Source organism: Silene latifolia, chromosome 8, assembly GCF_048544455.1.
Source record: "Silene latifolia isolate original U9 population chromosome 8, ASM4854445v1, whole genome shotgun sequence".
In the NCBI taxonomy this organism is placed as follows: Eukaryota; Viridiplantae; Streptophyta; class Magnoliopsida; order Caryophyllales; family Caryophyllaceae; genus Silene; species Silene latifolia.
The window spans coordinates 11,590,769-11,618,595 of record NC_133533.1 but is presented as its reverse complement, the minus strand read 5'-3'; the positions used below and the strand labels follow the sequence as shown (position 1 = coordinate 11,618,595).

The following is a 27,827-nucleotide window of genomic DNA, read 5'->3' as shown; positions in this document are numbered from 1 at the left end:
GTGTCAACAACCTCCTCCACAAAATGGTAAATTGGAAAGACAATAGGGGGCATTTCAATATGAAAGTCGGTTCATCGTCATCGTCATCCAATAAATCAAAATGGTTAGGGTTAAAAGACTCACATTGGGAGGTTGGGAGAGCATGAGGAGAGGAAATAATCTCACATTGACTTGCTTCCTTTTGAGAAAATTGTTCCAAACGAGTTTGAAGCACTTTGAGCTCCGCTTGGATACGCCACACATCGAATTGGCGCGCTAAATCTCGACATTTGGTAGCCATAGAATCTAAGAAATTCCAAAGTTATGACCCAATCATGTTGTAGAGACTCCCATTACTCAACTTTAGACCCAATCCACGGGTCTCAGAATCCATGCCACCAAGCACGAAATGACCCAAGTAATCACCATCAAGGACATGTCCAAGGGACATGAGACCATCGCAAAAGCAGTAGAATCGGCCAAGATAGTCAGGAAAAGGCTCATCTTGGAGTTGTGGGACGAATTCCTAACTCATTATGAAAGGCCAAGCTTTATTACGTACAAAATAGGCACTAAAACTACAAATAAACCGCGAGAAGATCCCAAGGAACAAGTGTTCTCGAGACAAAATAAAACAAGATAAAATTCAACAACTAATTAGCAAACAAAACCATCTCCCCGGCAACGGCGCCAAAATTTGATAGGCGGTCGCACACCTATGCAAAGATAATATTTATACCCTAGACACCAAATGAATGTAGTACTTAGGGGTCAAACCCAAAGGAGACGGGAGTTATTAATTAATTGTTATGGATTGAATTTTACCTTGGTAGATTATCGATTGATTGATTGGGTTGAAATGATAAAATAATAATAAATAAAATGTCTAGGGAGGTCGGGTCACACATGCTAATTACGTAAATATATGATTATGTTAAACTCGGTAATAACAATATTGTCAATTATTTAGGCTTAAAGACACCCATCTTACGATATTAGTGTCAACCATAGACCGGGTCCTAGAGAAACCTTCGTTTATGACTAGGTCGTCCTACTACACATGCTTTGTCTAATTCGATTCCATGCCTCTCGATATTTAGAACGAATTAATAAACTTAATCAATAAATATGGCCTTTAAACATATATTAAACGTGACGATGCAAACATGTGGTAGAAACAATTTATCAATATTAACTTAACCTCATTTTGACATTTACATATTACTTAATCATGCGTGGTTTTCCTTACTCTTTAGACAAATACAACTACTCTAACATGGTGGAAATGTAAATTAAACTAATGATAAATGAAATGGCAAACATAATGAAAATATGAATAAGAAATTACCTTGCAACTGGAAATGAAAATGGAAATGGAAGAACAATACTTGTAATATAATAACTTGTAAATGTAAATTGTTTTATAACTTGAAATGTAAATAGGAAATGTAAATAACATAAAGTAAATCTAAACTAAACTAAACTAAGAGCTAACCTAAACTAACTACTAAATTTAGAGATAATTTCTATGTAAAAGTGTGTAGAAAAGATGGTCTTGGATGCATACAAGTCTCCTTATATAGGACTTGGAAGTGAAACGTAAAGAATCCAAAGACGGGCAACCCCGATCGGGGTCATCAGTACCTGAGGACCTCTCATTAAATGCCTCATTAAAGTCTTATAGAATCATATAATTTGTGTTAATGCCTTCTTAATCCTCCGGTTGAATGAAATGTTTGGCATCTTAGAGAGGATCTCTATGTGACTTTAGCATCCTAGACATTTGTTGACTTGTGAATTATGGGCTTGACTTTGCATTAGTAATTCTTCAAATTAATCCATCATTTTATCCATGCAAGTCCATGCACATATTCCATGTTGGTCCATCATCTCTTCTTTAACTTAACTCATGCTTCTAGTATTTGTACTTGAGCAGAATTGAGCTCATTTTAGCTCATTTTCCTACAAAACATGAGAAAACATACAAATGGAACTAGAAAACAAATATTAGCTCATAAACACTAAAGGTAGTGCATAATACATATAAAATAGAGCTAATCTAAGGGGTAAAAATATGTAAATTATGCACTTATCAGTTGTTACTATTTTAATGCTTTGTTTATATTTTACATTTGTTCAATGCTATCGCGCGGTCCCTGATTTGAGATCATAATCCCAATTTTCCTTGTTGAGTAGTGGTGAGTACTCTGATTGTCCTTTCCTCCTTTTTTCTTCCTTGTGGCCATTCAAGTACCCTCTTGAATTTTGGTCTTTTGGTGGTGGTCATTTTATGTTTTGTTTGTTCTTTAGCTTATTTTTCTTGCGTTAGTGACTTTTGATGTATTTTCTGAGCTTCGTTGTCCTGTACAAATCATATTGTATACAGTTTTATAAAGTAGAGTATTTCTACACTTGATTACCTTGTAGAAGTTTGTTTACAACATCTGACGGTTATCGTTAGATTTTTTCCCTTTGGGAACTTATTATCATTGGTTCGACTATTTTTCTGCAATGTATACTGTGTTTAATGTGTATTACTGTTAATGTTATTGTTGAAAGATTATGGATGCTTTGTTATATATGAGTTGTACTATTGGTTTCTCAGTCTTTTGTTCACTACACTGTCGTCTTTTCATTGAGTTGGTGTATTTCTTTTAACTGAGTTAGCATGCGTTTAGTTGACGGTACATGTGAGGCTGTTGGAACGTAGATTGGGTGACTATGAATTATGTGATGGTTATATATTGGGTTTGGAAACTTTTGGGTGTTTATTATGACAACAGATTATAATATCAGCATCAACAAGGCTTATTAGAGGTGGTTGTCAAACATCGACGAGTGTTATTAGAGATAGAGGCAACTAATCCGTTGTTGGGATTATTAAGGTCGATCTTTAGATCATACAACCGAAAACTCTCGCCTATATTATACTTTGGTGGCACAATTTAGCACTCGCGGTTTAGTGTTTGGAATTTTAGATTTGGCTTTTTAATGGGGTGAGCTTATCGTATCAGTTGGTATTAGCAATGAGGTTATCTTTTCGAAATGGCTGTTTTGGTGCTTGTGAGGTGGTGTGTTGTAGCTGAGAATAACAGTAACAAGCTTGAACTTGGCAAGTGATTCGTGGAGATAGTAGCTTAGACATGTCTTATACAAGGGGATTGTTAGGGAGAAAGGAGAAGTATAAATAAGGTTTCTTGATAGTTTCTTACTTTCTTGGCATGATCACAATTCTCCGTTGTTGTTTTCATGATCTGCCTTTAGGAGATTTGAAATTAGCTGGTGCTTTTTTTTAGGATATCTAAAACTAACAGGTGTATTTTTTCCCTGATCAATCTTTAAAATAGACGGCGTCATCGACATAAGTTGGTGGCACAAGTGACAATGGCATTGGTGAAGTGGCGAAATCATGGAGTGTGATGTTCAGTTGAGGAAGGGTTGGGAGGGAAGCGAGGTGGAGGGAATTGATCACAATAGTAAACATGAGATTGACAATTGACGCGTAGAGATAGTGGCTTACACTTTTCTTAGGTCTTGTCTCATACATTGGATTGTTAGCAATAGTGAATCCAAAAAAATTTCTTTCTAGGGTCCTGATTACTATTTAAAATCTATACACACATAAAAAATTATAAAATTATTTTTTTAGCCTGAAAATTAGATAAAATACGCAAAAAAGTTATGTTTCCGGTGTCTGCGCACCCCGGAATGCCGTGAGTAGATCCACCGCTGATTGTTAGGAAGGAAGTAGAAATAAAAATTGGACTTCTTGGTAAATTCTTATTTTCTAAGTATGATCACCTTTATGTTTTGTTTTTGGTTATTCCATACTCAATGAGGATCCTCAGTGTTCCATACTACCTCATACGGTTTCCTTTACGCTAAGCTTAATCATTTTATCTTTTATATTGTGTTCTCTGCTTTCACTAAGAACTCTGTTCCATTGCTTGTGTACTACAAAATTAAGCTTCCGACATCACCTGTTACTAGACCCGTCAAAATTTGACCCGATCCATTTTTCAGGGTCAACACCCGTAAATTTTGACCCAGCGACCCGTTTGAACCGAAACCGAAATGATCCGTTATTTTAGGGTCAAGAACCTACCCGTTGGATCAAAGATAAATTAAGATTTTATTAAAAATATTAATGTTTTTATATTATATTTAAAAAAAATTAGTAAAAAAAATTATTTCTTTATTACTTAATAATACAAACACAATTAAAAAGTAAATTTATATAACTTTTATAATATTTAATACTAAAATAATTATTAAAAAAACTTTATTTTAATAATTATGTCAATAACTCAATATTATCAATGTAAACATTGAATATGATTAATATTGATTTTAAATATGTTTTATATTTTAAAAAAAAAATATTTTTTTGATAAAAAAAATCGTTAAAAAAAGGCGTTAGAAATTATTTCTTGACCCGTATTCTGACCCTAACCCGACCTCTGACCCGTATAACCCGTATCCGACCCGACCGTATCCTAACTTACCCGGCCGACCCAACTCGGAACCCGACCCGTTTGACAGGTCTACCTGTTACACTTAGACTTTGCGGCTGCAAAGTAGTTTTAGCAGCCTGGTACCACAGCCTTGATAAACCAATAGTAATTTTCATAACCACCGATTATGGATAACACTTTACCCCAGGTAACCTTCTCCTTTTCTTCGCTTTTATCCCCTTCTCAGTCCTTCCTTTTAATTTCCCACGAAAAATAAATTCGAGTCAGAATTTTGTGTACTACTGATCGCGGGACCCCAGTTTTTTTCGTGACTGCGTATCATACGGTTAGAGTAGGAGCGACGAACACGGTACGATGGTTGCGAGTGTTTGCTGGAAGTAGTGTGTGACGATTGGTTATTTTTTTTTTTTTTTGCAGACTTATCGTTATTATTGGGTTTGCTTAGTTGTCATTCTCTTAGTATTTGAATTGTTTTTTAGATTTAGTGCGGTACTTGGGTTTAAATGAATGTCGTCTTTGACCTATGTTGGAGGTTTTTGTGGGTAAGAGTTAGAGATTTTTGATCGGATTTCCGAGGTTTCAGATGGTGCTTGTTAATTTTTTTTTGTATTGATTTGTCTTGGCAATTGATTTTTGAATTATTCATTTTGATTTAATTGGGCAGTGTTGTTAATTATTATTGCTTTCCCAAATGATGTGATAAGGAATCTTCCTAATTTTCGGGCTTACTCATTGTTTATTATTACGGTTCACTTTCGTGATGCAAGAAAAGGCCAATAGCCCTTCACTAGAAATAAGTGGTTATTTTTACCTTTTTTCTTCCTTTTTGAGGTTTGGAGAATTAGATTGGAAAGAAATTTTGGAAGATTCTTATAGGTTTAAAAATTCATCGCATTGATGTTGTGGCTTGCTTCTCTTGCTTGGGTTTGTTGAGAATATCTAAAACAGTGGAAGTTATGTACCTTTTGAAGCTCAAAAGTTATAATTGTAGAGAATATATCAAACATATGCCAAATATTCATGGAGATATCATATCTTGTACATATCATAGTTATTATTTTGTAGTATATTATTAGGGTGTAATATCTTTTATATTAGTTATCTTTCCTATTATCATGCCTAGAATTCTTAGTCTAGGGTTACGACTTCCTTCATTGTTGTATATCTATATATACGCTGTATATATAATTATGAAACTTATGCAATTCAACTCAATGAAATTCAATCTTTCATAATTCTATCAATAATAACTTGTATTGGTTGAACATGGGATTTAGTTGGTAATCGCAAACTTGGAGTAGCAATTAAGAGATAAGTAGTGTATACATATTTGGATCCTAATGGATGTATCTGATGGATGACAAGTGGACAATAGTTTAATTGGATGAGCAAATTACTTTTACAAAACCACCTGAATATTGAAAGGTAGACAGATGAAAGAGACACCCTAAAACGGAATAGGTAAACAAATGACCGGGACAGAGAGAGTACACAGCCAGTATTATATGATTATCTAATTATCTGAAAACCATTGGTTATACTCTGAAAAAAGTTGTCTTTGGTGACTTGGTGAAATTTCATTTCCTATTGCTCAAGGTAGCAAAAGTACTTCGTAGATTGTAATATTGAACTCTTGTCACAGGGAACAGTTGGGAGTTTGGTCATTTGCTACTTAGGGTGAGATTATCAGTCAGATCCTCTCAAGTCTGAAGACTCTGTCACATCAGCTTTCCACTAACTTTTATTATTTTTTTATTGTTCAGACTCATCTCAGACTCGCCTCAGACTTTATACATTATCCGTCAGACTCACCTCAAACTCTACTTTTTTCACTCCACTTTATTTTTTTAACAAAAAGAAATGACACATGTTGTTCACCCATTGGATAATTTTTCTTTAAGGTGGGATCAAGACTCACCCAAAGTCTTAAGTTGAATCTTGAATTTCTAAGACTCAATTTAAGACTTTGTTAAGACTTTGTAAAGACTAAGGTAGATTATTGGTAGTCTTGTCTCAAGACTTACCAAAATCTTATCTTAAGACTACCAATAATCTTACCCTTATTCATTTTCCAAGTGATTTTGACTTGTTAGTTGTGTACCTCGCAATCGTTTGTGCTTATTTATTAATTGCATTCAAAGGGGTCTAATTCACATTGTTTTTGACACGTCATACTCTTGGTAACTAATTACTTAATTTTTTAGAAGTGTTCAACACCTCTTTTTCGAAAGATGAACATGAAAATGATGTGGATGCGAGTCTCAGTCGAAGTTATCCAATGTGACCGTTTTTGGGTGGGTTCTTAAAAAAGAAACTGAAGCAAACACATGAGAAATTAATATAGCTGACATCTCTCATTTTGTAAGTTTTGCAATTTACTGACCTCTTTATGTGAGAGGTTGGTGGCTTATAGATTGCAAATATTCATAAGTGAGAAATTTTCCAATTTACTCAGTTTTACACTCATTTTATTTCCTCATCTTGATGCGTAAATTTTGTTCTAATGTGAACTGCTTTCGCCTTAGGCACTGTGAAAATTCATATTGGCTAGTCCTTTAGCAAATTTTGTGTTTCAGTTGTATGTCACTGAAATGCGGATGGTCTAATAAAAAAAAAGCTGAGTGCGCATTATCAAATATTAAACAGGTAATGCTAAGTCTTATTACCATTATTAAATGTGTTTATTAAGGAATACTTATTACTAAGTAATGAGCATAATTCACTTATACAAAATTAGGCTATCTGTTTATCATCAAGATTCACGTTATGGCCTAAATGTTGTAGCAAATGTTGGTGAGCCTATCATTAAACCACTGTCTGAATCGCAACAATATAGTTAAATTATTAAAATTTTCAATGGAAGATTGTATTTCTAACTTCACTTGGGGGCTGCGAAAAGCATGTTGTTTAAGGACCTCAAAGATTTTTTTACAAATAGATTGGAATTACATTGTTTTAGATGAGAGAGAACTTGTCCTCTCATACTCGCATAATTTTGATGGAACTTTTTTCTATAGAGAAAGTATTAGCCCATAACTGAAGTTTGTTTGAGTATGTTGTAAGAGGTATTTTTCTTACAAAACACTACTCTATTGATTGATATAGAATTCTAACTAGAATTTTCATGATTAGGAGACTTGAAAAAGGAATAATTAGGAATCACTTTGTATAGGTTGATAATATCTCATAGAAATCATACATAAATTCCTAAAAGTCATTTTCTCGTGAATTATAGAACGAAAAAGTTTCATCAGGGAATAATTGGTTCTCAATGTTAGTCTTGATATTAGTAAAAGTCTTTTAGTTGTGAAGTCTAAAACGAAAAAGATTCCTTAGGGATTAACGAGTGGTTATAGTTTGCCTTGTTTTGGCCTTATTGTTAAGAGATCATAATGGTAAAGTCGTTTTGTGGGAGCAAAAAAAGTACGGATCCAATAGTATCCTTGTTGCGGAAGCTCTCGCTTTAAAAGAAGGTATTTTAGCAGTTAAATACTTAGGAATCTCAAAGTTAATAGTGGAGGGTGATAATTTATGTGTTATTAACTCAATTCGAGGTATTTGGCAAATTCCTTGGGAAATTTCTAGTATTATCAAGGATGTGAAATTAGACCTTCGTTTTTTCGATGAAGTGATAATTAAACATTTCTTTCGTGAAGCCAACAAAGTTGCTGACTTCATGGCTACTATTGGACATTCATGTCCAACTCTTTCGAGGTGGTTTGATAGCCGGTGGCTTCAACTTAGCTACCTCATTCGAAAGGATGAGATATGTTGGTCATACCCTAGCGGATCAACCTAGTTTTCTTACCTAATAATAATAATAAAAAAAAAAAAAAAAAAAAAAACTGATATTTGACCCTGCCGTATTTTTTCCAATTGAAAGGGTCCTGAAATGAATCTCCTGATACTTTTTCCATCTACGTATTTTTCAACCATGTTAGTGAACCCCCACCGTATTTTAGTTAGGTGGAAAATAGGGTTATTTCGTGGGAATAATCCAAACTATACCTCCCATTTTTATATTAATTCACACTAACATTTAACCGATAAAAATCTGAACTATTCCATCATTTATCTTTTAATAAACTTGTGGAAGGGAAACATGTACACTGGGTTCCATTAACTTCTCAACCTTAAATCAGTCCCTCCCTCCTCACTCTAAAGTCTAAGAGAATGCACAATGTAGAGTGATTACCCACCTTTTAACTTTCTCTTTCATGGCAAAAGGACAACTGTTTGTTGTAGAGCCCTTTACAATTTCCTCTTAAGTTCAGGTAAACTCCCTGCACAGAGACTTTCTTTCTTGGCTTCTGTGCCACCTTTGCCTTATTTTATTTGTTTTCTTGTCTCTTGATTTATTATTGTTTACTTTAAAGGTGTACTATAATATTATAAAAAAATTGGTAAATATATACAGTGGGCCCAAAGAAAAGTAAGAGAAAACTCTTCATTGTGCTGAAATACAAATACGGTAAAACTTTAAAAAATGATAAAAAGAGAGTTGAAGGAAAGAGAAGATGATGTGTCAAAAATATAAGATAAGTGAGAAAATTAAAAGGGAAAGGAGATAACTCTTTGTTGCTCATGCTCTAAACAAAAACAAAACCCCTTTACCTCCTAATTCCCCCTAAATGTTTCCCACTTATCAAAATCTTCATCAAGAATTCACAAATCATTCTTAATTCATTCAATTACCATCCATGACAACCCCTCCAAACAACCTAAAAGGGAAACAAGGTACTAAGGAGCTGCTAAACGGGCTTACATCGTCAAGTAGTCTGACTCGATTTGTATCAATGGCGGTACCGATCCGAATAATAAAGGAGGGTGTGTATTCATCAGCATACCCCAAGTTTACAGGAGTACACATGCCAAGCTTTAATTTCTTCTTAAATTGTCTTGGAAAATAGGTATGACATATTCGAAGTGCAATAACAAGGACATGTAGGGGATAATGATGGATTGTTTGAAATAAAAATAAGATACAAAAATGGAGGGATGATTGAAGGTGGAAGAGATATCAAGAGAAAACATAAAACCATCTAAAAGACCTAAAACTCTCTTTATTTGACCCAGTTGGAGCGCATATACGGGTTATGCCCATCTCAACTCTGCTCTTCTACCCTCTGTATCAGACAACTCGTCAAACACTCGACATCGCCCGTCTTTAAATTGTGCTCCACTACTCAAGCAGTTCAGTAAAAAAAATCTGGGGTTTTCATAAATTGTTTAATTAAGTTTTTATGAGTTTTATTATAGTATTTCTAGTTTTTCTTTTTTTGCTAAAATTTGAGATTATAATGTAGGAATGGTATAAATGTTCATTTCGTCTTGTTATAGACGGTTATATCCGTCTATTGCTATAAACGGGTCAAATACAATGAAAGTGGTGACATTTTTTGCCCCCATCAACCCACTTGTTGTTTGTTATAGAAAAGTGCTATTGTATATGGTCCGTCTTTCATTATAGACGGAGAGTTTCCCTCTATAATGAGAACTTGTGTTAAATGTTAGGATAATTAGGTTATTTGATTATGTTTTTTTCTGGATTTTTAATAATTTGGGGAAATTTATACACAAAGAAGTAGAAGAACAAAATATGGGGCTCATAGCTTTATGACCTGAAAGCTTACCTGCGGTAGCAGGTAAAAAATTGGCTCGGTTCATTAGAAGATAAATAATGGAATAGTTCAGATTTTTCTGGTTAAATGTTAGTATGGATTAATATGAGAATGGGAGGTATAGTTTGGATTATTTCCATGAAATAACCCTGGAAAATATCCAAAATTACCCCTTTGTTATTATTTTTTGATTTTCAAAATTGATTCTTATGAAGATTATAGATAGGAAGTTGTTAGAGTCGGTTATAACAACTTCCACTAGAATGTTCTTAGTTGACTGAGTTGACTATCATTTGTATATAAACATCCTTTGTACAGTTGGCATTTTAAGTTAATGAGAAATCATCTTTTATTTACGCTTTCTCTCACTAGATTTTACTTACTCTCTCATTTCCTCTCACTACAAACAACAGCTTGAGCTCCTTCAATGGCTTCCGCATATTCATATCTCTGATTTCACATGGTATCAGAGCAGGACTATCCTGTCTCTTGATCGTGTGTTGTCTTTTCCATCTTTTTCTGTTGTTTTGGTTTGGTTTTTCGCATTTTCCCCAATTTCTAGGGTTTGCGATTTCGATTTTTTTTTCCGCGATTTTGTTCGTCAATCAATTACTCCGTTCTTCGTGTTTCTTTTCCTTCAATTTACACAAAATCTAAATTTTCTCCACAAATCATTACATCAAATTCTTTTCTTGTGCGTAATCATGCCTGAATCACAGAATTCTGTTCTCAACGACGATTATCAAGATCAATATGATGATCCTCTTTTTCTTTCCAATTCCGATTATCCGGTAATGAAGCTGGTCAATTCGCCGTTTCATTCCAGGTCCACGCATGTTGAAGATAGGCTTATTTCGATGAATTATGGCCAAGGAAATGCCACTTTAACTTCTAAGGCAATGCAATTGACTTGCTTACTCCTTAGAGTATGGTAATTTCTATTTACTTACTTGGATACAAGTATGGGGACCCAAATGAACGGGTAGAGGAAGAGACGTAGCGAGTAGTGTGGCGGACGGTAAGAATTTTCTCAATTGGAGTCGTGGTATAATAATGGCGCTTGGAACGAAGAACAAGCACGGTTTTCTCGACGTTTCAACAACGATGCCTGCTTTGACCTCATCGAAGTTTCAGAAATGGCTTCGCGCAGATAATATGGTGAGATGCTGGATTCTAAATGCTTTAACTCCAGAAATCAAGCAAGGTTTTATGACGACTAAGTCCGCTAAGCGTCTTTGGGAAGAGATAAGCGACATGTATGGTCAGTCAAATGCTCCCTTACTCTTCCAGCTCAAAAAGGAATTGAAGAACACTTCTCAAGCGGCTGATCAATCTGTTGTTGAATATTACAACAAATTGAAACGGAGTTGGGATGATATTGAGGATCTTGAGGCGTTTACTGATTGCACTTGTGGTGCTTTAGCGAAGTGTTCCTGTAGTTTCTTGAAGAAGATACTTGAAGTTGTGACCAAAGAAAAGGTTATGACGTTTCTGATGGGATTGGACAGTGAATATGAGCATCTGAAGACAAATATCTTGTCCATGGAGCCCTTACCTAATCTCACCAAAGCTTATTCACTTGTACAGCAAATTGAGAGTCAGAAGAGGCTGTCAAAGTTTGTTAATGATAATACTGAATTCAGTGCTATGGCTGCAAATAGGAGACCATATCAGAAGAACTGGGGCAAGCAACATGTTCCTGATTCTGACGCTACTCCCTGGAATGTTTGGACGCGAGATGGAAAAAGAGTCAAGAAAGATAAAGAGAACAGATGGTGTGATGGATGTCAGAGGTCTAGACATAACAGGAACTCTTGTTTCGTGCTTTTTCCAGAAAAGAGGAAGGAATATATGGCTAGGATGGCCACAGCCAGTGCACACAATGCTGCAACTCATGACACTGATGATAATCCACTGGTTTCTGATTTTGATGTCGATATTGATCCTAAGGTTGTTGCAGTGATTTATCAGCAAATGATGCATATGTAGAAGAATAAGCAGGCACATTCACAGGGTAGTACTAATCAATCTGCAGAGATCAATTTTGCTGCAGTAAACTTTGCAGGTACCTCTCTGGTTACCAATGTTTCCTCTTTATGTTCAGCATCTAATCAGTACACTTGGATCATTGATTCAGGCGCTACTGACCATATGAGTTCTTTATTGCATATTTTCTCCAATAAGAAGACTTTGCCTAGGCCTATAATAGTAGGGTTACCTGACGGGACTAACAAAACTGTTAGTATCATTGGGGATATTAGATTACTGACAGGACTTATTCTGCATAATGTTCATTACATCTCAGATTTTAAACACAATTTACTATCGGTTGGAAAATTGTTGTCCACCACTGGTTTATTAATAAACTTTGATGTGGACAAATGTGCTATACAGGACCCTCTCCATAAGCTTACTCTTGCTGTTGGGAGAAGGGAGGATGACCTGTACAAGCTGAGGATAACCAGTACTGTGTCTAAGACAGATACTTCTTTTAGTACAAATAAAAATAATTGTTCTTACTCTAATGTTTGTGCTTGTAAGCCTGATATCCAATGTAGTAGTAAGATGCATTTAATTCATGCAAGATTAGGGCACACTTCTTTGTCAAAGATGAAGCATATAGATGTACTAGATTGTAACAGAGTGGACAAGATTGAATGTGAAACTTGTGTTCTTGCTAAAATGCATCAGTTACCTTTTACAAGAAGTACTTCAAGAGCTTTACACATTTTTGATCTTATACACATAGATTTATGGGGACCATACAAGAGACCTACCATAACTGGTGCTCATTATTTTCTTACTATCGTGGATGACCATAGTAGGGTCACTTGGACCTTTCTTTTAAAAGATAAAATACAGGCCACAGAAGCCATAAAAAATTTTATTTTGCAAGTCCAGACACAACATAATTGTCAAGTTAAGGTTGTCAGAAGTGACAATGGCAATGAGATTGTCCAAAAAGGGTGTGATTCGTTTTTCCTATCCAAAGGGATTATACATCAAAAGAGTGCACCTGGAGTTCCTCAACAGAATGGTAGGGTTGAGAGAAAACACAGGCACTTAGTGGAGACAGCTAGGGCACTCCTCTTGTTTGCCAATTTGTCTAAGAGATTTTGGGGTGAGTGTTTGTTAGCTGCAACTCATATTATCAACAAGCTACCTAGTTCTGTTTTGTCATGGAAATCACCTTCAGAAATATTGTTCAAGAAGAAATGTACCTATGATGAGTTGAGAGTAGTGGGTTGCTTGTGTTTTGCACTCACACCTTCTCAATCTAGAGATAAATTTGATCCAAAAGGGAGGAAGTGCATTTTTTTGGGGTATCCTTTTGGTCAAAAGGCATACAAGCTTTATGATCTTCAGGCTAAGAAAATTATCATCAGTAGGGATGTCGTTTTTCATGAGACAGTTTTTCCTTTTAGGGTGTCTGTCACTCCCCCCACTGACAGTGCAGTTTCAAAATCACCATCTTTTCAAATGCATCCCTTGCATCCTTGTGAAGATGATACTCCTCCATTCTCAGTCATTACTCCCATTAGTGATGACAATACCAACCTGAGTGATACAAATTGGGTTGATTCCTTTGTTGGTAACTCAACCTCACCTCATACTGATTCTCCAGTCACCTTTACTGAGCAGTCTATTGACCATTCTGTTACAAGTGATGCAGTTGAGAATCCACCACCAAGGGTTTCTAAGAGACCTGTTCAGATTTCCTCAAAATTAAAGGATTTTGTTTGTCCAATTCTACCTCACAAAAATACTATTCCAGATACTGCTATTGCCTCAGATAACTCAGTAGCCTCTACATCTTTATCTGTGCATCATATTTCACCTTCTCCCTCAATTAGTTCTACACTTGTTGTGGAGCCTTCTTGTTATCATCAGGCCAAACATGATCCTCACTGGGTTCATGCTATGGATAAAGAGCTGCAAGCCTTGGAAGAAAATGGCACTTGGGATACTACTTCTTTGCCTATGGGTTTCAAAGCCATAGGATGCAAATGGGTCTATAAGTTGAAAATGAAGCCTGATGGCACTATTGATCAGTACAAGGCTAGGTTAGTAGCCAAAGGCTACAATCAGGTATAAGGGAAGGACTATAAATATACTTTTAGTCCAGTAGCTAAATTCACTACCGTAAGGGTTTTAATGGCATTATCAGCTGCACAAGGTTGGCCAATTCATCAGTTGGATATCAACAATGCATTTCTGCATGGGTTCCTTGATGAGGAAATATACATGACACCTCCCGAGGGATATAAGGCTTTACCTCATGGACACGTCTGCAAATTGAAAAGGTCCCTGTATGGTTTAAAGCAAGCTTCAAGACAGTGGAATCTTGAGCTCACTAAGCTGCTTCTAAACCAGGGTTTTGTTCAGTCCAAGAATGACTATTCTTTATTCCACAAGTCTTCTGGTCAGTCATTCACTGCTGTTCTGGTATATGTAGATGATCTACTGATTACTGGAACTGATACAACCTATGTTCCTATTCTAAAGCAAGCCTTAGATCATGCTTTTACAATCAAAGACTTGGGCTTGGTTAAATATTTCCTTGGGCTAGAGGTTGATAGGTCTGCTGATGGTATATCCTTATGTCAACACAAGTATGTCACTGATATTTTACAAAGTACAGGTCTCACTGATTGTAACCCAGTTGTTTTCCCTTTACCAAGAGGTTTACACCTTTCTACTGAAGATGGAGATCTTCTTGCTGATCCTGAAAAATATAGAAGACTTGTAGGGAGGTTACTATACCTTAACCTTACAAGACATGACATCTCCTTTGCTGTGCAGCACTTAAGTCAGTTTCTTAACTCACCAAGACAGTCACACTTTCAGGCAGCTTTGCATGTTGTACGATATCTCAAGGGGACTATACATGCTGCGCTATTCTATCTAGCAAATACTCATCTCAGTTTAAGGGCCTTCACTGATGCAGATTGGGGCAACTGTTCTTTCAGCTGCAAATCAGTGACAGGCCAATGTGTTTTTCTTGTGAATTCACTAGTTTCTTGGAAAACTAAAAAGCAAAAGACAGTTTCCAAGTCTTCTACGGAGTCAGAATATCGAGCCATGTCCTACACATCAAGTGAAATTGTCTGGCTTCATCGTCTATTACAGGATTTTCAAATGACTGTACCTTTACCTATTCCTCTATTTTGTGATAACAAGGCAGCTCAACATATTGCTGCAAATCCCGTGTTCCATGAGCGCACAAAGCACCTAAATATCGATTGTCACTATGTCAGAGAGAAAGTTCAAGAAGGATTCATTTCGACTCATCATGTGTCCTCTGCCTCACAACTAGCAGATATATTAACAAAGCCTCTTGGGCAGCAGCAGCATCATTATTTGGCTCTCAAGCTGGGCGTTCGGTTTGATCAAGATCCCCCACGCCCACCTTGAGGAGGGGGTATGAAGATTATAGATAGGAAGTTGTTAGAGTCGGTTATAACAACTTCCACTAGAATGTTCTTAGTTGACTGAGTTGACTATCATTTGTATATAAACATCCTTTGTACAGTTGGCATTTTAAGTTAATGAGAAATCATCTTTTATTTACACTTTCTCTCACTAGATTTTACTTACTCTCTCATTTCCTCTCACTACAAACAACAGCTGGAGCTCCTTCAATGGCTTCCGCATATTCATATCTCTGATTTCACAATTCTTCTTCATAATTTATTTTCATCTTATCTATATTTTCTTTACCTTATCTCTTTTTACTTATAGAGTAACATTTCTTCATCACATATTTCTTGCGAAAAAAAAACAAGTAATATCGTTTTTATTTGCAACCTTTGAATTTTCAAGTCTCAATTTGAAAAAAAAATATTCATAATTTATTTCAAGTTACACGATTTTATTTGCACAATTATCCTTTTAGTCAATGCTTTTTTTCTTGACCAGAGACAAAGGTTTGAGAAGAAATGAAGCTTGAACTCAGGAGAAAAAGGATGGAATACAAGCTTGATATAGAAAGAGACAACAGATGGAGTTGAAATGAAGCTTGAACTCCAATGACACTGCGAAAAATAAGTTGAGTCGAGACGGACCAAAATCTGGTTGCGAATTGAGCAAGGGATTAAGGTTTTTTTAGACAGATTGTTGGTCGCTAACACAATACATTATCACACATGAAAACCTTCGCTTGATTACTTAATATTAGGATAATATTGAGGATCCTATTTATTAAACGAACAACCACAAAGCTGAGTTGTTGCTCTGTGGTTAAAAAGTCATTTTTATATTTGTTTAAACATTATATAAAAATGAACTTTTAACCACAGAGCGACAGCTCTGTGGTTGTTCGTTTAAGTATTCTATCTTAATTCTATGAATGAATATTATTAATTAGTCACACATTATCAAATGAAATTTTCTTAGTGATTCTACGTTGTTGCATGTCTTATACATATGCTCAAGGATTTTATGTATATGACATGTAGATTATGATAGGTAATTTAGCATGCTTTTAAGTTAGATATATAGATTTTGTATTTAGATTATAGAGTTATTAATTTTACATACATAAATATGGAGCAAGGAGAAATGTAATGTAAAAGGTTTGCATGAGAGTGGTTTAAAAATTATCTTATGAAATTAAAATAAGACATATAGTTGATGGTTGATAGTTTAGCTTACTTTTTAATTATATTTATAGATTATTATTATTAAATCCATTTTGCATGAGAGTGATTTAAAAATTATCCTATGAAATTAAAATTATCTAAATTTAGTTTTTTACCATTAATTATGAGAGTAACTATATTTTGCCACGTTACAATTAATTGTTGCCATGTCACATTTGTCTACGTGGCGTTTAATGTCTAGCCTTTTAAAAATATTTATAGATGTGAATGTAAAACATGTTTTTAATCATTAACTACATTATTAGATGTCTTACTTAAACGAACAACCACAACGCGGAGGGCAGCCGACCAATGCTCTTGACGCGGTTGATGTAAGAAGCGAGAAAGAATGTGGACGACATAAGATAAGTCTGGTCGAGTCACAGCTAGATAAACGAGCCTCCCAACAAGACGTCTATATGGTTCAACGTCGTCAAGGAGAGCACCCGTGGCTGACCCTAAGGCATAATGTTGTTCGATCGGGGTGGCCGCTGGTTTACAACCGAGCAACCCAGTCTCCGTAATAATGTCCAATGCATATTTGCGTTGACTAACATAAATTCCCTCTGCACTAAGAGCAATTTCGAGTCCCAAAAAATATTTTAAGGGACCCAAATCTTTCATGTGAAAGCAATTTCCCAAATAAGCTTTGAATTGAGCAACAGCGAAAGAGTTATTACCCGCAATGACAAGGTCATCGACATAAATTAAGATGAATAGGCGTACCTTGTCTTGCGAGTATGAGAATAGCGAGTAGTTGGAGTATGATTGTGTGAAACCGTAAGTCTTAAGAGCCGAAGTGAGTTTAGCAAACCAACACCTGGGCGCTTGTCGAAGTCCGTAGAGACTCTTCTTTAGGCGACACACCTTGCCTTCTTTACCACGACTGAACCCGGGAGGAATCCGCATATAAACCTCTTCATTCAAGTCACCATGGAGAAATGCGTTGTGTACATCCATTTGATGAAGTTCCCATTTATTAATAGCGGCAACAACAAGAAAAGTATGAATGGTGGTCATTTTAACCACGGGAGCAAACGTCTCACCATAGTCCAAGCCTTCGACTTGATGATTGCCAAATACCACAAGACGAGCTTTCAAGCGTTCAACACTACCGTCGGATTTGTATTTGATTTTATATATCCACCGGCAACCGAGAGCTTTTTTATCTTTTGGTAAATCAAAGAGTTCCCATGTTTTATTTCGTTCTAATGCATCAATTTCGGTTTTCATAGCTTCACACCACCCATTATCACGAATGGCTTCTTTGAATGAAGGTGGTTCGATCCCGACTGTCATGGCTGCAAGAAAGTGACGATGTTTTGCCGAGAAAGAATGACAGTCAAGATAATTGGCAAGAGAGAAAGGTGTACCTGAGGATGACGAGGGCGAGCTCGGTTCGCTGGTAGGCGGAGATGGACTGTTTGCGGTACCAAGAACGTAGCCACGAAGACGAGAACTCGGAATTTTTATGCGACGTCCTCGACCAAGCTCCTCAACCTGGTCATTTGTTGCAGTACCCGAACTCGCAGCTATACCCGTGGGCTCAACAGAGGGGTCGCCCGTAGAGGCAGTAGCGGAAGGAGGTTCAATCGTGGGCTCACTATGGACATGTGGTTGCAATACCGTATCATGTACGGACTCATTGGTGGTATCATCATGGAGATCCTCTAATGTGTCGAGTGAATGATCAGAAACAGGAACGGGAGTTGATGGTGATGCGAGTGGAAACACGGACTCATAAAAAACAACATCACGAGATACAAAATATGATTTGGTATCAAGATCATATAATTTCCACCCTTCTTATTAGAAGGATATCCCACAAACAAACATTTCCGTCCCCTCTTAGCAAATTTATCACCCTTGGTTTTTTGATTATGGGCAAAACTCAAACAGCCAAATACCTTCAAATTTGCATAAGATGGGACGACTCCATATAAATATTCATACGGGGTTTTGTTATTAAGCAAAGGTGAGGGAGTCCGGTTAATTAAATAAACAGCGGATAAAATACATTCACCCCAAAACGAGACGGGCAAGTTGGCTTGAAACTGGAGAGCCCGTGCGACATTCAAAATATGTTAATGTTTTCGCTCAACTCATCCATTTTGTTGAGGCGTCCCAACACACGATGTTTCAAATTTAACCCCATGTGAAAAAAAATACTCGGCCATATTGTTAAACTCCGTTCCATTGTCACTACGTACGGTTTTAATGACTTTAGAAAATTGAGTAGAGACCATATTAATGAAGCTTGTAAACATGTCGGTTACTTCAATTTTATCAAGCAAAAGATAGACCCATGTAGCACGGGAAAAATCATCCATAATTGTCAAAACATATTTCGCACCACAAGAGGACGGGGTACGATAAGGTCCCCATAAATCACAATGTATCAATTCAAACAAATCCGTCGCATGCTTATTATTTAAAGTAAAGCTATTTCGATGTTGTTTTTCAAAATGACATGCCTCGCAAATTGAGTGTTTATTGCAACTGAAATGAGTAAAAGAGGGAATGGTCTTGACCACTTTATCAGGCAGATGACCCAAGTGTCGATGCCACAGATCGAATTCTTCTGTCTCGGATACCGTGTTCACCGTCAATGGCCTCTCCCCCGCGCAAATCAAATACAGTCCATCCCGCAGCTCACCGGTCCAATCGTCGTCCTCGAGGAATGGTCCTGAATTATACAAGAATTTTTATCAAACTCGAAACGGAAAGTATTAGTCGAAAGAAGCTGTGAAACGGACAGTAAGTTGCATTTTAAACTTGGAACATATAGCACATGGGTTAGAATCATAGAATCATTAATATAAACCGAACCCATCAAATTGGAGACGACTTGTTGGCCATTCGGAAGACCAACAGGATGTCCGGCAATGTGTTCACGATCCTCCAAACACGACAGGGAACCCGTGACATGATTAGAGGCTCCTGTATCAATTATCCAATTGGACATACCACTGAGACGATCGGAAGCATGCAAGTTATGAGTAGAGACACCCGTGGTCACGGCATTAGCCTGAACAGTACCCGTAGCAGAACCCGAGCCTGTACCCGAGGCACCCATGTTGCCTGAACCAGAAAACCCCGAGCCTGAACCACCACCCCGTGACCGAGAGCGACGATTTTCGGCCAAGGTACGGGGCCTTTCACCCCCACCAATCAGGAAATTTCAGCGTTTTGAAAAAAAAAGTCGAGATATCATGGCCTCGAGTGTTACAGTGAGAACAAAGCTTTTGATGACGTTCCCCACGCTCTTTATCTCATAGGACACTCCAGTCGACATTAGAACCAGGAGATGACATATGAAAGGCTGTAACTTCAGTAACATCAGGGGTTGCGGTGGTAGTATGTAAGCGTTCTTCTTGGAGAACGATATTGTAAGCACGATTAAGAGTGGGTAAGGGATCTTGCTGGAATTGTTGGGAACGGATATGGCCATACAAAGAGGGGTCGAGACCCATGAAAAATTGGTGTAAGCGCTCATTATCGAGACGCTTGATAGCGGCTAGACCAATGCCACAGTCGCATTTGCCGCACTTACACGCGAAAGGGGGCTCGTGAACAACAAGTGAGTCCCAAAGCGATTTTAGTTTGCCATAGTAAGAGGTGACAGTCATACCTTTGGATTGCTTAAAGACTTTTAATTGAGTTTTAAGATTATAAATTTTCGTACCATCGACCACTGCAAACTGTGATTCCAATTCGGACCATAGGACCGATGCATCATAGCCATAACTCACATTATCGAGCAGAGACGGAGAGATCGTGTTACGAATCCATTGTACCAGAGTACAATGAACCACTTCCCAGTTGTCAAGGTCGAATGTGTTGGTGGGTTTTTTTATTGTTCCATCAACAAATCCGAATTTGCGTCGCGATTGCAACGACATTGTCATGGACATACGCCTATCTTCATAGTTGTCATAAAGAAGTTCAATGTTTGATATTTTTGCACTCGTGCCATCTTGGGAACCGAGGTAGTAAGGACTAGAGGGATTAATTTTTGGAAAAAAGACGGGCGTATTAGCATCTGTGTCGTCTCCACCCATTAGGGGCGGCTTGATGATTTTCGTGGTGAGGGTTTTAGGGTAAAATATTTTGAGAGGAGAAAAAAACTTGCTCGATACCATGTTACGATATTAGGAGACTGAGATGATCTTATTGATGTGTGGTAGAATCCTTATATAGGTTACATATCAACTTGTAAAAAGGAAAGAATATGCTAACAATATAATATGCTAACAATATTATTCTTATGATCCTATATTTCCGTAACAAAATGCCTAAATCAATTAGGTGTAAAACTGTAAATGCCTAAATCAATCGAGTTATATATATGCTTCACAAATTCTTACGTACTTGCATTTGTGAAAGAGTCACTATACATCTACAACTTTACAACTTTAGACGGTTAGTGTTTGATAGGTCCAAATTATATACATTTTTACCCCAATATTTAGCTCCATTTTATATTTATTATGCACTAACTTTAGTGTTAATGAGCTAATATTTGCTTTCTAGTTCCATTTGTATGTTTTGTCGTGTTTTATAGGTAGATAAGCTTTTAGGAGCTTAATTCTACAACATTTGCATGTACTACAAGCATGAGCTAAGTAGATAAGCTAAGGAAGAGAATGGACCAATATGGAAGATGTGCATGGACTAACAATGCCAAAATGATGGACCAAAATGTAGATGTGCAACAAATACAAATGCAAAATGAAGCCCACATTACAAGTCCACAAAATTCTACATAAGATGCTCAACTTGAGATGCTCTTAGGATTCTCATGGGATGTAAATTGAGTGATTAACCAAAGGCTTAAAGATGGGATTAATGGCTCACATGAGATTCTCTAGGCAATTACTCAAGCAATTAAAAGAAAATATTTGGAGTTGACTCCTTGTATTTACCCTAAATTTCACCCCTCATTTCCTATATAAAGGGTGTAGACTTCAACATCTACACACCATCTTTCTTACATATATTTTTCCATCTAAATTCTCTCTAAATTTTAGTAGTTAGTTTAGGTTAGCTTAGTTTAGTTTAGTTTGTTTACATTTCATTTTAGCAATTACATTACAATTCCATTTCAAGTTTAATTCCAAGTTATATTTCAAGTTTGTTCTAGTTTCATTGTTCTTCTATTTCTATTTCCATTTGTATTCAAGGTAATTCTTATTCTATTTTCATTATGTTATTTATCATTTTATTTAGCATTAATTTAGTTTACATTTCCACCATGTTAGAGTAGTTTCTTTTGTCTAGGGAATGAAGGGAGCCATGCATAAAAAGTATTTGTAAAATACTAAATTAGGTTGATATAATATTGTCTAAATTGTTTCTATCACATGTTTATACTTTAATGTTTAGTCTTTGTTTAAGGCCTTACTCATAGATTAAGTTTGTTCATTCGTTCTAAAAGTCGAGAGGCATGGAATTGAATTAGACTAAGCATGTGTAGTAGGACGACCTAGTCATGGACGAGAGTTTCTCTAGGACCCGGTCTATGGTTGACACTAATATCGTAAGGTGGGTGTCTCTAAGCCTAAACAATTAACGTTTTATCAACTCCTATGTTTAATTTAAGCATTTACATAATTTTCATGTGTGACCCGACTTCCCTAGACTCCTTTTGTCATATAGTTTATTATTTTCTAATCAACAAACCAATCAATCAAACGTAACCGAACTCGATAGAATTCAACCCATAACAACTAATTAACAACTCCCGTCTCTCTGTGGTTCGACCCCTATGTACTACATTCATTTATTTTGCTAGGGTATAAATATTATTTTTGCATAGGTGTGTGATAGCCTATCAATGTTCATCTTCAATGAGACGGATTGTATATATGCTTATTACAAATTCTCAGTAACAACTAACAACGTGTAAATCCCAGATCTGAAGTTTACAGTCACCCTAACATCTAGCAACTCTCCGGTCAACCAATACATGACTCCATCCTTACCGATTCACTCTAAATCAATTTAAGCATAAACCATAAATTCAATTAACAAAACACAACAAAAGAAAAAAAAAATTAAGTAAGACATCTAATAATGTAGTTAATGATTAAAAACCTGTTTTACATTCACATTTATAAATATTATTAAAAGGCTAGACATTAAACGCCACGTAGACAAATGTGACATGGCAACAATTAATTGTGACGTGGCAAAATATAGTTACTCTCATAATTAGTGGTAAAAAACTAAATTTAGATAATTTTAATTTCATAGGATAATTTTTAAATCACTCTCATGCAAAATGGATTTAATAATAATAATCTATAAATATAATTAAAAAGTAAGCTAAACTATCAACCATCAACTATATGTCTTATTTTAATTTCATAAGATAATTTTTAAACCACTCTCATGCAAACCTTTTACATTACATTTCTCCTTGCTCCATATTTATGTATGTAAAATCAATAACTCTATAATCTAAATACAAAATCTATATATCTAACTTAAAAGCATGCTATATTACCTATCATAATCTACATGTCATATCTATAAAATCCTTGAGCATATGTATAAGACATGCGACAGCGTAGAATCACTAAGAAAATTTCATTTGATAATGTGTGACTAATTAATAATATTCATTCATAGAATTAAGATAAAATACTTATTATCACGTTTATGACCCCTTATTCATCTCTAACTCTTCATTTTTTCTTTAGCTCTTCCTTTTCCTTTTTGATGATTCATTTCTCCTCCTAAAATTTAACTCCTTATTTGATACTAAGTTAATATAAGTAAAGTCTTTAAAATAAGTACTTTTATTTTTTACCCTCTTTTTCTAAGTTTTTGGCATATTCATATGTTATTAAAAGTTACTCTCATAATTAATGGGAAAAAAAACTAAATTTAGATAATTTTAATTTCATAGGATAATTTTTAAATCACTCTCATGCAAAATGGATTTAATAATAATAATAATCTATAAATATAATTAAAAAGAAAGCTAAACTATCAGCCATCAACTATATGTCTTATTTTAATTTCATAAGATAATTTTTAAACCACTCTCATGCAAACCTTTTACATTACATTTCTCCTTGCTCCATATTTATGTATGTAAAATCAATAACTCTATAATCTAAATACAAAATCTATATATCTAACTTAAAGGCATGCTAAATTATCTATCATAATCTACATGTCATATCTATACAATAATATAAAAAGGCTACTTTTAGCAGATGTATAAGGCATGCGACAGCGTAGAATCACTAATGGTGTGTTTGGATAGCAAATTGGGAAGGAAAGGGAAGGGAGGGGGATTGAGGGAAGGTAAAGGGAAGGAAAGGAAAGGAAAGGGAGGGAGAATGCAAGGGGGTTGTTTGGATAGCAAAAATAAGTAGAGGGAAAAGGAGGGGGAGAAAGGAGGAGGAAGCTTATTTCTGCATTGGAGGAGGACAAAGAGAAGCTAATTTCAATGCATAGGCAATTATACCCTTGTCATATTGCTGGAGTATTTGGTAAACCCACACTCAATTTGGAAGGAGAAAGTTTTCCTTCCAAATCTTGTGAATGATAGAAAGATTCTAGTTTGATCTAAAGGAGGGAAATTAAATCCTCTCATTTCCATCCCCTTCCATTTCCCTCCTTCCACATATTGTTACCAAACAAAGGAAATTGAAACCCTCCATTTCCCTCTCCTCCCTTTCCCTTCAATTCTCTCAATCCAAACACACCCTAAGAAACTTTCATTTGATAATATGTGACTAATTAATAATATTCATTCATAGAGTTAAGATAGAATACTTTTTATCACGTTTATGACCCCTTATTCATCTCTAACTCTTCATTTTCTCTTTAGCTCTTCCTTTTCCTTTTTGATGATTCCTTTGTCCCCCTAAAATTTAACTCTGTATTTGATGCTAAGTTAATATAAGTAAAGTCTTTAAAATAAGCACTTTTTATTTTTTACCTTCTTTTTCTAACCTTTTGGCAAATTCATATGTTATTGAAACTTTCCATTGCATATAATTTTTATTAATCATTTGCATTTGTGAAAAAAATAAAGTTATATCATACATAAGATTTGTGTTTTATTTGATATTGTTTAAATAAATTTTATTGATGTCAATTTGTATTTCTTACCTTGATTTATTTTAGCAGATAGAATGGTACAATTTTCTTATTATTGCAAAGCTGGATTGTGCAGTTAATTACGTTATACATAAGGTATGTTCTACGAGTTTTGTTTGTGTAATTTATATAAGCTTATTGTAAAATCACAGTTTTTTGTAATTTATTCCACTAATATCGCTTTGTGGTAGATTTATTTTATACTATTTTTATGTAAACCCTCTTATAAGATTAATTGAATTATCATTAAATGTATGTTTGTTTCTTATTCTATTTTTGTAGGTGATGCTTCCTTTGTCTTCTCATAATATTAACATAGTGTGTTAAAAAAACTACATGGGAAATGTGTAAGCAACAAAAGGATTTAGTTGAACAAAAACTTGATATCCGTTCTTGAACCATGTTCCAATGATATTAAAACTTATTTGGTACGTAATTGTCTCACTTGATATAAAAACCAAAAATTTTTAGTTTTTAATTCGAATTTAGAGGATCTTAGTAAATTGTTTTTTATAGCTCTCTTTTTGTAAAAAAAAAAATACAATATATTTAAAAGGCTACTTAATACATCTAATTTTAATTCACATGTCATTTTTATAGTATTGGTTAATATTAAGGCTACATTAGACTTATTTATTAAAATTCTTCATAAAATTTACTAATATTTTTTGATAGAAATCATAATACCGATCATGATTTAAATTATTAAAATGAATTAACAATTTACTCTCATCATTTAAATCGTACAATTTATCTATCTAGCTCTTCATTAACCATAGAGATAGTAGTTAAAAGGTCTTATATGTAGTAAATAAAAAGTCTAATAATTTGGATTATAAAGTTACTAATAATATTTTTTAATGGAAACCATAAGATCATGTACTAAATTACAAAAATAAATTAAGAATTTACTCTCATTATTAAATTTAAATCGTAAAATTTATCCATATAATTCCTCATTAGTAATAAAGATAGTAGCTAAAAGGTCTTATATGTGGTAAATGAAAAATCCAATATATCTTGGATTATAAAGCTTCACAATTTCTCATATTGTTACTTTTGATTTATTTCAAAACCATCCTAAACATTGTAATTAGCACACTTACGAAAAAGTGAAAAATAAGGTGTATATGTGCATGTGATTCAACCGTTCATAGTCTTCTTAAAAGTACTCCATAATTCTATTTTTTAAGATTTTAAATTTTAAACGTTAAATAAGTTGTATAGTTAGTTTTGTAATTAAGATGATGCTTATTTAATTTTAATTTTAATTTTAATTTTAATTTTAATTTTAACTATCTCAATTTGCAGATTATTGATTGTGAGGAGGCTATTAAAAAGTGGAGATTACATGTTTGGATCTAAATGTAAAAAACGAAAACATATTTTTACTCTTTTAGTTGGCTTACAAGGTATCACCATTCATCATCGGCGAGATTCTCTATTTTACATATATATTTTTGATAAAAAAGTATAGATTCTGAGAAAAAGTTAAATTAATAGTATCCATTTAACTTTCTTAAAAAAATATATCAGATATGTAACCGCGATCTTGGAGTGCTTTGTTTATCGACCTAACGACGCAGCTGTTTTTAGCTTAATTATTTATGACGTACATCATAAATATATAAAAATAACAAATTTGTAAAAAATTTAAACAAACATTTATAGTTATAAAATTAGCTACATTAAATTGTTGACTACAAAATATTCATGAATAATATTAACATGTATTAAAATATATGAAAATAAAATTCAAATTAAAACTTCTATCTATATTACTATGATCATGAAAAATAATGTAAAAGAACTAAATATTTACAAATGTTTGGTTTATAGCTTATTCGCGATTAAAAAAATATTTTATATTTTAGTTAAAGATGGATGTCAACAAAATCAAATAAATGGAACAAATAGAACAAGTCCGCGATTTTCGCGGGTACAAAACTAGTATAACATAAAAAGTCAAGCCTAAATATTAGCTTTTAACATTCACCTTTAAGATTATTAGAGCATAACACATCGTCATTATTATTTAAAAAAATTAAAAAAATCATAACATTAAACACTAATTAAATCACAATAAATATTAGTATTTGTTTTTTATTTGTTAAGAAAAATTAAAGTTAAAATTAAAGACAATATATCTCATATTAAACACAAATATAATTCTCACCATAATCTTTCAAAATAATGCTAACCATTCAATCTACCTTGAATTATTGTTCACAAATAAAAATATAAAAAAATCTATTTTGAATTTTTTTTAGGTTGAATTAATTAAATAGGTAAACAAAATTGAAGACAATAACAATAATAACAATAGTCGTGAGAAAACACTAATAAACGTAACAATATTCGTGGCAAAATATTAATAATCCACGGCAAACGTTTAGTAAATTGTAGAAAATATATTGACAATATATTATGGTAGTATAAGTATATAGATTGATAAAAAAAAATTCTTACGAGTCCTTTTTGTCAATAGGGCTAAGTGCGACCGCAAATCCGGGATTGTATAACACCACCAACGTGACAATACAGCTAACTCTGTGAATTTCACGGGTAATAGAACTAGTTAGTCTTTTAATTACTCTCTTTCTTCACTTTAATTAATTTAATATTTTACCAATATAACTAAAGAAAAGGTTAATCATACAATTATGACGTGATATTAAATTTTAATCATATAATAAATTACATATATTATAATTTAAATTTATTATCGAATAACCAACAAAGAAATTTTATACAAGGAAATCTAAAATGTCATCAAAATTACCTTTAAATATGACCCCTAGAAGAACCCAATGACCGATGAATCCCCTCTCAACTTATATGAAAACAACACAAAAACGACATCCAACCTTGTGTAGCACGAAAGTCGCTGTTCAGGACAACAGTTATGAGCAAAAAAATTCAAGATCAAATTTACAGTGGGGGTAAGAAGTAAAACATTAATTTGCGCATAGTAACTAATTCAGGGAGTAAAG

At 34.5% G+C, this 27,827-nt stretch overlaps 1 protein-coding gene across 1 annotated transcript; it reads right to left on the bottom strand.

The window, feature by feature from the left end:
• Positions 1–19,988: 19,988 nt before the first annotated feature.
• LOC141594671 (uncharacterized) lies at positions 19,989–20,777 on the bottom strand. The gene has a single exon (XM_074414670.1). It carries the CDS (start codon positions 20,775–20,777, stop codon positions 19,989–19,991), a length of 789 nt encoding a protein of 262 aa, XP_074270771.1.
• Between the last annotated feature and the right edge of the window lie 7,050 nt (positions 20,778–27,827).

Coding starts and splice junctions, on each gene's coding strand:
- LOC141594671 (XM_074414670.1), bottom strand. CDS start 20,777: ATGGGTGGAGACGACACAGATGCTAATACGCCCGTCTTTTTTCCAAAA.